This window comes from Pinus tabuliformis, chromosome 8 (assembly GCF_031772625.1).
Source record: "Pinus tabuliformis cultivar Carrire ecotype Pingquan chromosome 8, CPIR1, whole genome shotgun sequence".
Taxonomy (NCBI): Eukaryota; Viridiplantae; Streptophyta; class Pinopsida; order Pinales; family Pinaceae; genus Pinus; species Pinus tabuliformis.
Genome location: NC_142294.1, coordinates 1,985,939,551 through 1,985,952,992, shown reverse-complemented (window position 1 = coordinate 1,985,952,992; position 13,442 = coordinate 1,985,939,551). Strand labels below are relative to the sequence as shown.

The window sequence follows — 13,442 nt, the reverse complement described above, 5'->3', positions numbered from 1 at the left end:
TATCATATATTGCAAAATCAATAAATATACCAAAAGATGAGGCAGCAATATTTTACTTGTAGCAACAGAAAGAGAGATGTTGTAAATAAAAAAACACACCAGCATCTGCAAATAACTATCAGGATCAATAGTCGGCTCAGGTATGCACCGAAGGACTGCTTCAAAAAGAGGTCCAAGGTCATTCCCAACTTTTTCAGGACTTAATCCAGCTTGGCCCTTGACACCACTTGCATATATGACTTGGAAATCACACTGCATTTACAATAGCATTAACACATAACTTTAAGGAAAAACAAGCAGACATAAACAAATTATCAGCCTTGAATTTTATAAATCGTGATTCCTGATGCTGGAAAACCCTTGCTTGAAAAATTTACCTGTTCATCAGTAGCATTCAATTCAATAAAAAGCTCAAACGTTGCATTGACCACATGATCAGGACGAGCTGAAGGCCTGTCAATCTTATTCACCACCACTAGAACAGAAAGTCCAAGCTCTAGAGCTTTCTTTAAAACAAATCGTGTTTGTGGCATTGGTCCCTCAACAGAGTCCACCTGAAAAACAATTAATGACAACCAATTATAAATAAATTGCCAGACTGGTCAAAATAAAGAAAGTCCAAGCTGATCTATATTGAAGAAAAAAACAAATAAGTCTGCAGTATCACCCCTGATAATTTTCCACAAGTCTTTCATCTAAGAGGTCTCATAGGCCAGAATGATGCCCTTTTTTACTGAAGAACAGAATAATTTTACTTTAAGACATGTTTAAAACTTAAAACCATATTTTCAATTTATAGTAACACAAATGATGCATCTCACCAAATAGGGAATGGCAATACCTGCAGCTTGTTCTGTTAGAACTAAAGGGCATAATACAGTCGTATTGCATGCCTGAACCATTTGAAGAAAGAACCATATTCATTGGACGTATATAACTCTTTGTTGTCTTCTAAATTCTGTCATCCTAAGGTTCCTATTTCACCCTTTTACTAGTTACTACTTAATGAACATTTAAAGACAATCAATAAACTAAAGAAACCTGAACATAACATGCCAAAAATTGACTTTTGAAAAGTGAAGTAGCGTACAGAAGAATATCAACTAAGAGTCCAAACATATAACTCTTTGTTGTCTTCTAAATTCTGTCATCCTAAGGTTCCTATTTCACCCTTTTACTAGTTACTACTTAATGAACATTTAAAGACAATCAATAAACTAAAGAAACCTGAACATAACATGCCAAAAATTGACTTTTGAAAAGTGAAGTAGCGTACAGAAGAATATCAACTAAGAGTCCAAACATATAACTCACTGTCAACAGGTTAGGAATTCGACTCTGTTTTAGGGATGCATTAATTCAATACCAAATGGGCTGTTGTTGTTGCTAAGAGCAGGTGATTAACAACAATAAAAGAATCATGCTACTGGCCACAAAGATTTTGATATTTCCGGATCACTGTGTGGTTCTAGAACATATGCAAGTTAATTATGATAAATATGTGCATAATAGCTCAAGTAATAAATGATACCACAAGAAGGACACCTTCCACCATGTTAAGCACACGTTCCACTTCCCCTCCAAAGTCTGAATGACCTGGAGTATCAATGATGTTAATCTTTGTATCCTTGTAGCATATTGCTGTATTCTTGCTGAGTATTGTTATGCCCCGCTCTCTCTCCAGTGCATTGGAGTCCATAATTCTTTCTTGAACAGATTGATTGACACGAAACACCTGGGATGGAAAACCCACATAAAAGAAATTTACGTTAACAATAATAATGGATCCTTAATGATGACCTTAGAATAAAAGAAATCAACTACAACTTTCCAACTATGGCCGTTCGTGTGCTTGCTTAGAGCAATTTCAGACAAAGACAAGCACCTTAATATAGAAAAACAATGAAGCATACATGCTTCAAGCAATGCACTGGTTGGCTATTCTATTTATGTATCTTCTACATAGATTATTTAATTTTTAAAAATAGCGCTTGAATCAGAAATATTTCTCCGGTAGCCAGTAGAACCTTGGCTTGCTTTAACATTGCATCCACTAAAGTTGTCTTCCCGTGATCTACATGAGCAACAATTGCTATGTTTCTTACATCTCTCCTTGCTTTCAGCTGATTCTTTTTTTGATTTTCAACTGCCACAAAGAGAAAATCCGAGAGTTAGAATCCATTCTGCAACAAATAATATATATACCAACAGATGTGTTATCTTTTAAAGGTTATAATTGTGCAGTTCCATTGATCTCCACATATTGAAGATCTGATTATGTAACCACTTTAGATACCTGTAAATCAACAAAAACAATTAGCCATGGGATGTTGAACTCACCTGGTGATCAAGGTCTTATTTCCCTTAAAATCTATTTCCTAACAATGACTTGACATTTTATAAGTACCAGAAGTCGAAGTAACAGAAATTCCTACTTTATACGTGAAGCAATCAATTAAAATCTCCATATGAAAGCTACTGTGCCATTGCTTTTGAAAAATTTACGACAATGAAAGGAACATAAAACAGATTTGCAGAGATGTCTTCATAAAATTGAACCTTGCTATTTTACAACATAAGCAACTAGCTAGTTATGATAAGCTAATTTTTGCTTTAGCTAATAGAACTTTTATAATCTAATAGTCATATCAATAATGCACTTCAGGGTGTATATACCTTGGTGATTTCAAGTTAGCACTAAATGAGTCAACTAGGGTTTAATAAGATTATTTATGCTAAGTTACAAAACTATTCCACTCCCTGCATTTCTAGGCCAGAATTGTGCAGAAACGCATTTCTAAATTATCTAAAACATTTCGAGGAAGCTTTGTAATTTGAAAACATGTCCCAAAACTGAGCCCGCATTTCTGAAATGTTTCATCCCCCAGACAATACATCATGAAAGTCAGAACCCTATCAAACATTGTTATCTATGTGAAGCAATGTAGTTGCAAGAATTTTATTTGGCATTACAAGAAGTTAAAATTGAAACTGCAATTTTCTCTGAAAATTAAACTTAACATGAATAACAGATCCCTGAAATCTAATTCACCTTGTACAACCATGAAAACCAGTCAGGACAAAAATCATCACATAACCTCGATAAAAATATCAGAGCAAAGGCAGACTCCCTTTCTTTTTCTGGAAATGCGTCAAGAAACATACATCTAAGGGCTGCACCTCAAAGAGCAGACTTCCTATAACTTAGGCACCAAGTCTAGGTTATCAATTCAACGATTCCACAAAAAGTACCTACAATTCACAGCAAGGCCTCCTGAAACCCATATCGTGCTGGTGGAGTAGACCACAGCAAGAATAGAAACCTGCTGGACAGCTGTTAAAATTGGCAACTAGGGCCAAACTCCATGTGGGTCATCTTATTAATGGAAGCTAATATTTTTCTTGGATCCCTCTCATCGAGAGGTGTAGGATTGATCTAAAGATCATCCGATTCCAATAAGTATTCATGGAGATATGAATTTATTTGTGTTATGGGACAATTTGTCAAGGTCGGCCAGCGACCAAATAAACCCCACTTGTGTTCAACGTTTTAGTATAAATAGAGGTGGTCTTCAAGTCATTTCAACACACTTTCTCTTCCTCTCTACTTGTCTTTGGGTTTTAGTAGAAGGAGAGATCCTAAGCAATAATGCTGCCCTAATCCAGAAGGCAGAAGCCGGAACTGCCAGAACAGCTCGGAAAGCTAACGCAAAGGGCAACTGTCAGGAATTGTCGGAACTGCCGGGAACTGTCGAGAACTATTGGAACTGTCAGAACTGAAGGAATTGTCGGAACTGCCGGGAACAACCGAAACTGTTGGGAACTGTCGGAAATGCCGAAACTGTCAAGAACTGTTGGGACTGCCGGAACTGTGGGAACTGCCGAGAACTGTTGGAACTGCCGGGAATAGCTAGAACAACCAAAACTGTCGAGAACTGTCGGAACTGTCGAGACTGTCATAATTGCCGCAACTTCCGAGAACTACTGGAACTGCCGAGAACTGCTGGAACTGCCGGAACTGTCGGGAATTGCCGGAACTGCCGGAAACTATCGAAGCATTTGTCTTCGAAGGAGAGCAGCATGCAAGGGACAGCTAACTAACATTGGGACAGTTGTATGGTACTTAGCAGCAAATACACCAAGCATGCAATGTTATAGCTAGCATGCAACAGCAAGCATGCTAAGGACAACAAGCATACAAAGGACAACAAGCATGCTAGGGACAACAAGCAAGCAAGGTGCAGCCAGAGCATAGGTCAGTACGGCAACATGGTGTAGCAATGGCACATAATGTAGTACAATGATGGGTACAGTCATAATTAATGAAGCGTGATGAGATGCAGCATAGTGATGATGGGTGCAGCATGGTGTAGCGCAGTGAGGTGCAGCGTGATGATGAAATGCAACACAATGATAGGTGAAGTAATCACCTTGGAGAATCAGTTGAAGCAGCATGTCTTCAACTAATCTCATGTATCATCTTCCTAGAGATGACCTATGCTCTTATCTAGATAAGTCAAAGTGTTGACTTTTGTTGTAAACATACTCTCTCTCTCTCTACTGAACTATTGAAGAACATATAAGAAGAATTGATCAAGGGTTTCCCCACATTGGGGTTTGTCCCTGGCTAGCGCCACATCTTGTGTCCTCTTGTCTTAGCTTGTCTTTTGCGATTTATGTTTATGTTTTATCTGCAGTTTACTTTAATGCTGATGTGATTGCTAATCTGGAAAAGATATTGAGCTAACTGTGAAAATTGAAATAAATTGCTCTAAGCATAGAACATACCTAAAATTAACATGGAATCGGAGTTGAGGTGAAGACAATGCCCAAGCAAGAGTGAAAGAGCAATCACCAAAGACAGTTGGGAAAGGACAAAAGGATCAGTGGATTCCTCATCCCTCTTCAAATTCACCGAGGGTGAAGTTGAAGCAAAGAATAGTATCAGAATGGCGCAGCGGAAGTTTCTGATGGCCTACCTAAAGATCACTTCATTAGGAAGTCCGGATCTAAGGGTGGAAGCAGTGTTGCGGGACCCCCCCCCCCGATCCCGCTCCCAATCCGCGCTCTGGGCAGGAGCGCCTTGGGAGCGCGCTCCCTAAAAAAAACGCTCCCTATCTTTTCGGGAGCGTTTAGCCTTTTTTGCAAAAAAAAATTTGCAGTAATGTTCCAAATGCAAATTTTTTTCAAAGAAACAAATAAATTTTCAGTGGGGCAACTTAATGATCAAGCTTATGGCCCTAGTATTGATATGCGATTCATGGTAATGTTAGTAAAAGTGACATTCTCCTTAATCTTCATTTTCATCCTTTTACTTAAATTTTTAACATTACCATGAAATGACTCGGGATGTTTGAGAGTGGTTCTGACCTCATTTGATTTGATATGGAGAAAGTAGAATTTTAGATTTCATTTAAAATCCAGTGGACTTATCAGTTTTTCAGGATTTCAGGATTGCAATGTTTCCATTGAATTTTGTCATGTATTAGGGTATGGAACTCGTATTTAATCAAAAGCACCAATCCCTCTATGTAACTTGATGTTAGTGACATTGGTTGTTGAACTCCTCTATCATGACCCTCCTAAAAATGTACGCATCACTCAAACAAAACCTTGACTTGACATGCTATGCTTTTTCTATCTTATGTTAATGCTTAGAGCGTGATATTAATGACAAAGATCCCTATACAGATACAGAGGTAATGACAAAGATACCTCTGGATATTAATGCTTAGAGGGCGATATTAATGACAAAGATCTTGATTTTCCAACAAGACTAAAAAAACTAGACATTTCTCATGGTGGCAAGAGGCCCAAGCATAAGCAATAGATAATAGATTTACTTGTCTTTTCTAGTTTCTAGTAGTTTTTATAACTATTGACTCTTTCATATTTATTATGTTTTTTTTTTAAACAATATATGACAATTTAAGTTTGAAGTTGGCAATTATAACTCATTAGTAATGAATTATGAATATGATGCTTCATGAAAGTTGAAAGTTGTTTCATTTCATTTTATAACATTTCATTTCATGTTAGATATTATTTGTTGTAATGGTTACACTTAGCTTACAAGTACAACTTTGGTGATCAATGATGATAAATGTTATATATTGAATTTTGAAAGCTTGAAACTTTAAGATTGATGAATCACGAAACTCAATATGTTGTATGTTACTATGTTACTAACTTGTGGACGTGGTTGATGAAGATTATAACTTCTAGATGATTGTTGTTATATGGTTCAATCTATGTTTTTTTTATGTTTTTTATATCTAATTCATAATTCTACATGTTTTTGTTGACATATATGTATCAAAAATATAAAAAATATATATATATATATATATTATATAAAAAAACGCTCCGGGATTCACTCCCAAACCAAGAGCTTTTGAAAATGTCGCCCCCGCACCCGTTTTCGCTCCCGCTCCCAAGTAACACTGGGTGGAAGGAAAGGCAGATGCCTTGGTTGCAATAAGTTCGGCCATTATGCGAAGGAGTGTCTAAATGGCAGAGACACATCTCTTGATGAAGATAACAATCCTTCCAGGGACATCTTCAATGATCAAAGGAATGACAGGTAATGCAGGTCATCAAGGAAATGGCCGACTCTTTAAAAAAAAAAACAAGGAACCCCAGGTATGAAGAATCAAATGTTGTTTTTGATAAGATAAAGAAGCGTTATATTGTATTGGCCCTCTCCTTCAGATTCTTTGGGAATCTGGCTTATTGATTGTGGTGCTTCAAGGCACCTCAATGGATAGTAGGGTGCACTCTCTAATTTGGTAGAGATGGAAACAATCGTGGGATTATACTTGGAGTTGATGCCACCTATCCCGGAAAGGGTGTAGGGAATGTTACCCCTCAATTGAATGAGGGTAACTCGATTCATTTACAGAATCTCTTTTATGTACCTGATCGCGAGAAGAACTTGGTGTCCATTTCGGCAATGGAAGTCAAAGGTTACAGGGTGGCACTCATCGATGGAAAGGTACGTGTTTGAAAATAGAATTTTCAAAGATGTTTTTGAGTTCAGGGTTGTATCAAGTTGCAGGAAGTCCATTGGGGACCATATCCACTGACACATAGCACCAGAGGTCTATGAGTCAGATGGTGACAGGGATGCCTGAATTCAAAAAGAGCATGAAAGTACATGTCTGAGATGTACCAAAGGAAAATCTTACAAGGGGACCATTCCCCTCATGTACCAGGTCCACAGGTTTGGAACAACCTGAGGGGTTTGAGATTCATGATCAGGAATCTCACGTATGCAGGAGGAAGAAAGCCCTCTATGGCTTGAAGCAAAATTCCCAAGGCGTAGTATGAGAGGATTGATAACTGTCAAATGAAGCTGAGATTCACTAAGAGTGAAGCCGATCCAAACCATTGTTTGAAGGTTGCAGATGATAGACCTCTCATACCAGCACCTTCTGAGGACGACCTATTTCAAACAGGTGCAGACCCTCTCACTTACAGAAGTAAGAGGGAGTTGGATTCCGGATGTGGAATGGTAAACTGCGAGCCCATGACTACCTCGAGGATCTTAACTTTCAGAAGTTATATGGTGATAATGCCGGACTAGATTTGGGAAATGCCTCTGAGTTCCATAAACTCATTTGCATTGATGTTCTTGGTGAACTTTCGTCCGGACATATGTTTTTCAGTTAGCATGGTGAGCTCATATTTGGTTGAGCCTCACTAGAATGCTGCTAAGAATCTTCTGAGATATCTTCGGGGCACAATCTCTCATGGATTGAGATACACTGCCAGAAATATGAAGCTGCATGATTATTCAAATGCTGACTGAGCAAGCAATGTGGAGGATCACTAAAGCACTTCTCAGCGCTGGTTCTCTTTGGGTTCTGCTTCGATATCATGGATGAGCAGGAAGCAGAAGTCGGTTGCTATAAGCACCGCCGAGACTGAATACATAGCTACGAGTATGATCTCGTATGAAGCTGCCTAGTTGTGGAAGCTCTTCAGTGAGTTGTTTGTACACATGATGAATACCACTGTGATTCTTTATGACACCAGAGGGGGGATTTGATTATTGAGGAATCCCGTATTCGACGATTGCTCCAGCAGATAGACATTAGACACTGCCTTACCTAGGATATGGTAAGTCAATGAGCGAGGAGGCTCCATCACATTGAGACTGATGTACAGGTCGTAGACATTTTGTCAAAGCCTCGGGAAAGGTCAAATCTGTGACTTTCCCGAACGACTTGGAGTTGTTGAGAGACCTTCTTATAAGGGTCTTGCATGTTGCATGCATTGAGCTCTAGGAGCTCTAGGGGGCTTGGGGTACTCTCTGGAGCAACATACAACCACAGGGCGACTCACCCTCCCCTGGTGGTGCACTATGTATAGGATGATAGGTTCAACCTTCCCTTGTGATACCCCGTGGCGATTATGGAACAGGATGATTAGTTCTCCTATGGGCCGGGATGATTAGTTCTCCTGTGGCAACTGTGAAACAGGATGATTAGTTCTCCTATGGGCTAGGATGATTAGTTCTCTCGTGGCAACTGTGAAACAGGATGATTAGTTATCCTACGGGCCAGGATGATTAGTTCTTCCGTGGCAACTGTGGAACAGGATGATTAGTTCTCTTGTGGGCCGGGATGATTAGTCCTCCCATGGCAACTGTGGAACAGGATTATTAGTTCTCTTGTGGGCCAGGATGATTAGTTCTCCCGTGGCAACTGTGAAACAGGATGATTAGTTCTCCTGTGGTCCGGGATGATTAGTTCTCCCGTGGCAACTGTGGAACAGGATGATTAGTTCTCCTGTGGGTCAGGATGATTAGTTCTCCCGTGGCAACTGTGAAATGGGATGATTAGTTCTCCTGTGGGCCGGGATGATTAATTCTCCCGTGGCGACTGTGGGGCAGGATGATTCGTTCTCCTGTGGACAGGATTATTAGTTCTCCTGTCGAGGCATCCTACCCATGCAGTCTGGGACTCATGGGAAGTACCTCTCATCTGATCAATGAGCAAGGAAATGGAGTTAGGGACCATAGTAGTACTATCGATGGATGCATCATTGTATCTACCGTACTCCCTATGCAGGATGACCTCCATTTATCTAGGATCAATGAAACTGGTCTGGGATTAGTATGAGTGGTTTGAGACACTCTCTTGTGATATTGATCTGGGATCAATAAAACTGACTTCGGGTCAGTAAGAGTGATGTGACACACTCTCTTCAGATGAAATTGAGTTCGCGTCAGTAGAGAATGGTATGAGACATTCTCAATCAATTCTTCTTCTTCATGGTTCAGCAAAGCAGAGCAAAGCAAAGCAAAGCTCAACAAAGCAGAGCAGTGCAGGGCACTGATGGCAGAGATAGTATAGTCGGACATATGGATCAGCAGCTGGAGTTCTCCCTAGTTGAGATGAAGTGTTAAAATTGGCAACTAGGGCCAAACTCCATGTGGGTCATCTTATTAATGGAAGCTGATATTTTTCTTGGATCCCTCTCATTGAGAGGTGTGGGATTGATCTAAAGATCATCTAATTCCGATAAGTATTCATGCAGATATGAATTTATTTGTGTTATGGGACAATTTGTCAAGGTCAGCCAGCAAACAAATAAACCCCATTTGTGCTCAACGTTTTAGTATAAATAGAGGTAGCCTTCAAGTCATTTCAACACACTTTCTCTTCCTCTCTATGTGTCTTTGGGTTTTAGTAGAAGGAGAGATCCTAAGCGATAATGCTGCCCTAATCCAGAGGGCAAAAACCGGAACTGCTGAAACAGCTCGGAAAGCTGACGCAAAGGGCAAAAGCCGGAATTGCTGGGAACTGTCGGGAACTGCCGGAACTGCTGGGAGCTGTCAGGAATTGCCGGGAACTGCTGGAACTGCCAAAACTGTTGGGAACTGCCAAAACTGTCGGAACTGCCGGAACAACCGAAATTGTCAGGAACTGTCGGGACTACCAGAACAACCAAAATTGTCAGGAACAGTCGGGAACTGCCAGCACTGCCGGAACTGCTGGAACTGTCGGGAACTTCCGGAACTGTCGGGAACTTCTGGAACTGCCAGGAACAGCTGGGACAACCGAAACTATCGGGAACTGCCGGAACTGTTGGGAACTGCCAGAACTGCCGGGAACTGTCGGAGCATCTGTCTTCGAAGGAGAGCAGCATGCAAGGGACAACTAACTAACATTGGGACAGTTGTATGGTACTTAGCAGCAAATACACCAAGCATGCAATGTTACAACTAGCATGCAAGGGACAGCTAGCATGCAACAGCAAGCATGCTAAGGACAACAAGCATGCAAAGGACAACAAGCATGCTAGGGACAACAAGCAAGCAAGGGACAACAAGCATGCTAGGGACAACAAGAAAACAAGAGACAACAAGCAAGCAAGGTGCAACCAGAGCATAGGTCAGTACGGCAACATGGTGTAGCAATGGCACATAATGCAGTACAGTGATGGGTACAGTCATGATTAATGAAGCGTGATGAGATGCAGCATAGTGATGATGGGTGCAGCATGGTGCAGCGCGGTGAGGTGCAGCATGATGACGAAATACAACACAACGATAGGTGAAGGAATCACCTTGGAGAATCAGTTGAAGCAGCATGTCTTCAACTAATCTCATGTATCTCCTTCTTAGAGATGATCTATGCTCTTATCTAGATAAGTCAAAGTGTTGACTTCTGTTGTAAACGTTCTCTCTCTCTCCTCTCTGCTAAACTATTGAATAACATATAAGAAGAATTGATCAAGGGTTTCCCCACATTGGGGTTTGTCCCTGACTAGCGCCATAGCTTGTGTCCTCTTGTCTTCGCTTGTCTTCTGCGATTTATGTTTATGTTCTATCTGCAGTTTACTTTAATGCTGATGTGATTGCTAATCTGGAAAAGATATTGAGCTAACTGTGAAAATTGAAATAAATTGCTCTAAGTATAGAACATACCTAAAATTAACATTAACATTCCACCTAGCTCGACAGTGAACTAGCACCCCCCATTAGCAACTATTGAGTCCTGACAACCCAAAAACTTACCAAACTGGCAAAATTGATAACCACAAACTATAGAACCTCAATTCAAACATTAGACTAAATAATTATTTATGTCTAATTAGACCTTCTAGGTAATGCAGAAGCATCATTCCCCGTTTGAGGGAAACGTGGCAAACAAAGAGACACAACCACCATAGCAAGCAGAAGATAGATAGACTAGAATGCCGAACATAGTGGGAAAAATAAATAAGGAAATTTAATATTGTAATATAGGATAGCAGTACAATGGCGTCAATGTGTGCAAAACAGAGTGACAAGATCTGAGAGATAGATTGAGGGGTCTGAAAGTGACTGAGGGAGGAAAATATTTTGAATTGGAACCCTTGTAACATATTGTATCAATGATGAAAAGAAAATTGCCTTGAACTGTCTCTGAGCGTTTGGTTGAGCACTGTGGCCAGTGTAATTGACTAACATTTTGTTGAAGGCTGTCTATATTTGAGAAGGATGTCATGTACACGGAAGTTACATCACTGGGTTTGAATGGACCATAAAAAATACAGAACACGATATTTCATTCATAATTACAGTTGATTCCACTAAACAAAAAATGGTTATACATCACCAACAGTGAGAATCCACAGAGTGAAGAACAAATTTACACTCCGAAAATAAAAAAGGCAGATAAAGGAATCCTTCATTTTCATCAAGAGTGAAAAATTGGAAATGACATTTACCTAGTTACAAGGGTTGCTTGGTATAAACTTTCCTGAGTTAACCAGTGAATGAGTGCGTCAGGGACAGGTAACCTTACCTTCTAGGCTTCAACTTTAGTGAAGGTAAAGCATTTCAGGACCTTACCTGAGCAGAGCTCAGGCGGGCAGGCAGGTAAGTGATGACCTCACCTGAGAAAGAACTAGCTCATATAAGACCTTTCAGGGCTTTTCCTTCGCTATGCCTAGGCACAGAGGTCTTACTTACCAGCAAAGAGCTTCTCGCTGTGCTCAGCTAGCTAGAAATTAAGTCATGTTAGAAGGGTTGGTTACACCTACCCTGCTGAGCGAGTACAGTGAAGGGTTGTTTCAGGCATGCAGCCAGTAAGAGAGTGAGTAGGGTATGTATTGCGCTTACAAATTCAACAGTGAGTATTCACCTAGGGAAAAAAAATTCAAATTAGCATGTGGTAACACAATAATCAGATGTAGGTATATCTCATGTATCTAAATTCCATTCACGATATCAATTCTACATCTTCAAAAGTGAGTATCTACTAAGGAAGAGACCAAGTTAGCATGCGGGTATACACGAATGATATGTGGGAGTGTACCATTTATCTGCATTTGATTCAAACTATTAATTGTATATATTCAGTAGTGAATATCCACTGAGAATAAGATCAATATAGAGATATAAGAACCAAATGTGCGGATGTACCACTTATCTACATTGTGTTCACGAAATCGTTAGAAATCCAACCATTAAACCATAAAAGAAGATGTTTTACAGCAGCAACCCGCCATTTATCTGTAATTCGCCATTCTCTGCTGTAGGGCATGATAAAATTGATTGATATATACAACTAGAAAATATACATGGGATCGATATATACACAATAATGTACCTGTCGAAGGCTCTGTCGTTGAGACTGAACATCTGGTACTCCTCAGCTTCAACTGTTTGTGGTGTTTCCCAGCATCCACACTCTTCGAAGAACTTTTAATAACGCTAGACTTAAACAGAGATTTGCCAAATAAATTTTTTCCGAGAAATAGTCTTTGAAATCCATGGTGGGGATGGTTTTCAGGTAGAGATTGAAAGGATTTAGAGCCAGGTAGAGATTGAAAGGATTTAGAGCCATGTAGTAGTTGCAATTGTAGTGACATGGCCATCGTTAGGTACTGCTGCTCTAGTTGCAGCTAGATACTGCTGCTCTAGTTGCAGCGGGATGCCCAACAATGGTGTTGGAAGAGAATCAAAATTAGCAATAGGCTTTGTGATTTATTTGCTCATTCAATGATTCTTGTCCAATTCTTGTCCACAAGTTGCACCAAGGAAGGCCGATCGTATAATCCCTAACGATCCTATCTATCTTTTGTGAGGAGGGTTAAGAACCAACGGCATCGATAACAAATCGTATGGATCCCATATCATTTTCTTGCTTCCTTTCTTTGTTGTATAGGGAAAACTAAAAATATGAAAATTGGGAAACATACATGTGATTATTTTAAAATAAAATAAAACAGCAATAATTTAGTACGTAAAATAATTTATGGTATATTTTAATGTAAAAAAAAATATATATATATATTATTATATTATTATTATTATTATTAAATATAAATATTTTATATTTATAATAATTTTTTTATATATTTTTCTCCATAGATTATTATGTTGAGTAGTAAAGATATTTTTATATGCTATGTTAAATGGAATGAAAAAGTAAATCAATTTTTGA

The 13,442-nt window shown here is 39.4% G+C and overlaps 1 protein-coding gene across 2 annotated transcripts in view; it reads right to left on the bottom strand.

The window, feature by feature from the left end:
* The window catches only part of SVR3 (elongation factor family protein), a 71,188-nt gene extending 58,219 nt beyond the window's left edge, over positions 1 to 12,969 (bottom strand). For both annotated transcript variants that reach the window (XM_089374841.1, XM_089374842.1), the window contains exons 1-5: positions 12,606 to 12,969; positions 2,028 to 2,146; positions 1,532 to 1,735; positions 378 to 554; positions 100 to 252 (exon numbers count right to left, since the gene is read on the bottom strand). In XM_089374841.1, the coding sequence (XP_089230967.1) occupies positions 100 to 252; positions 378 to 554; positions 1,532 to 1,735; positions 2,028 to 2,146; positions 12,606 to 12,873 (921 nt within the window). In that variant the 5' untranslated portion in view covers positions 12,874 to 12,969. The remainder of the gene's footprint in view (positions 1 to 99; positions 253 to 377; positions 555 to 1,531; positions 1,736 to 2,027; positions 2,147 to 12,605) is intronic.
* Between the last annotated feature and the right edge of the window lie 473 nt (positions 12,970 to 13,442).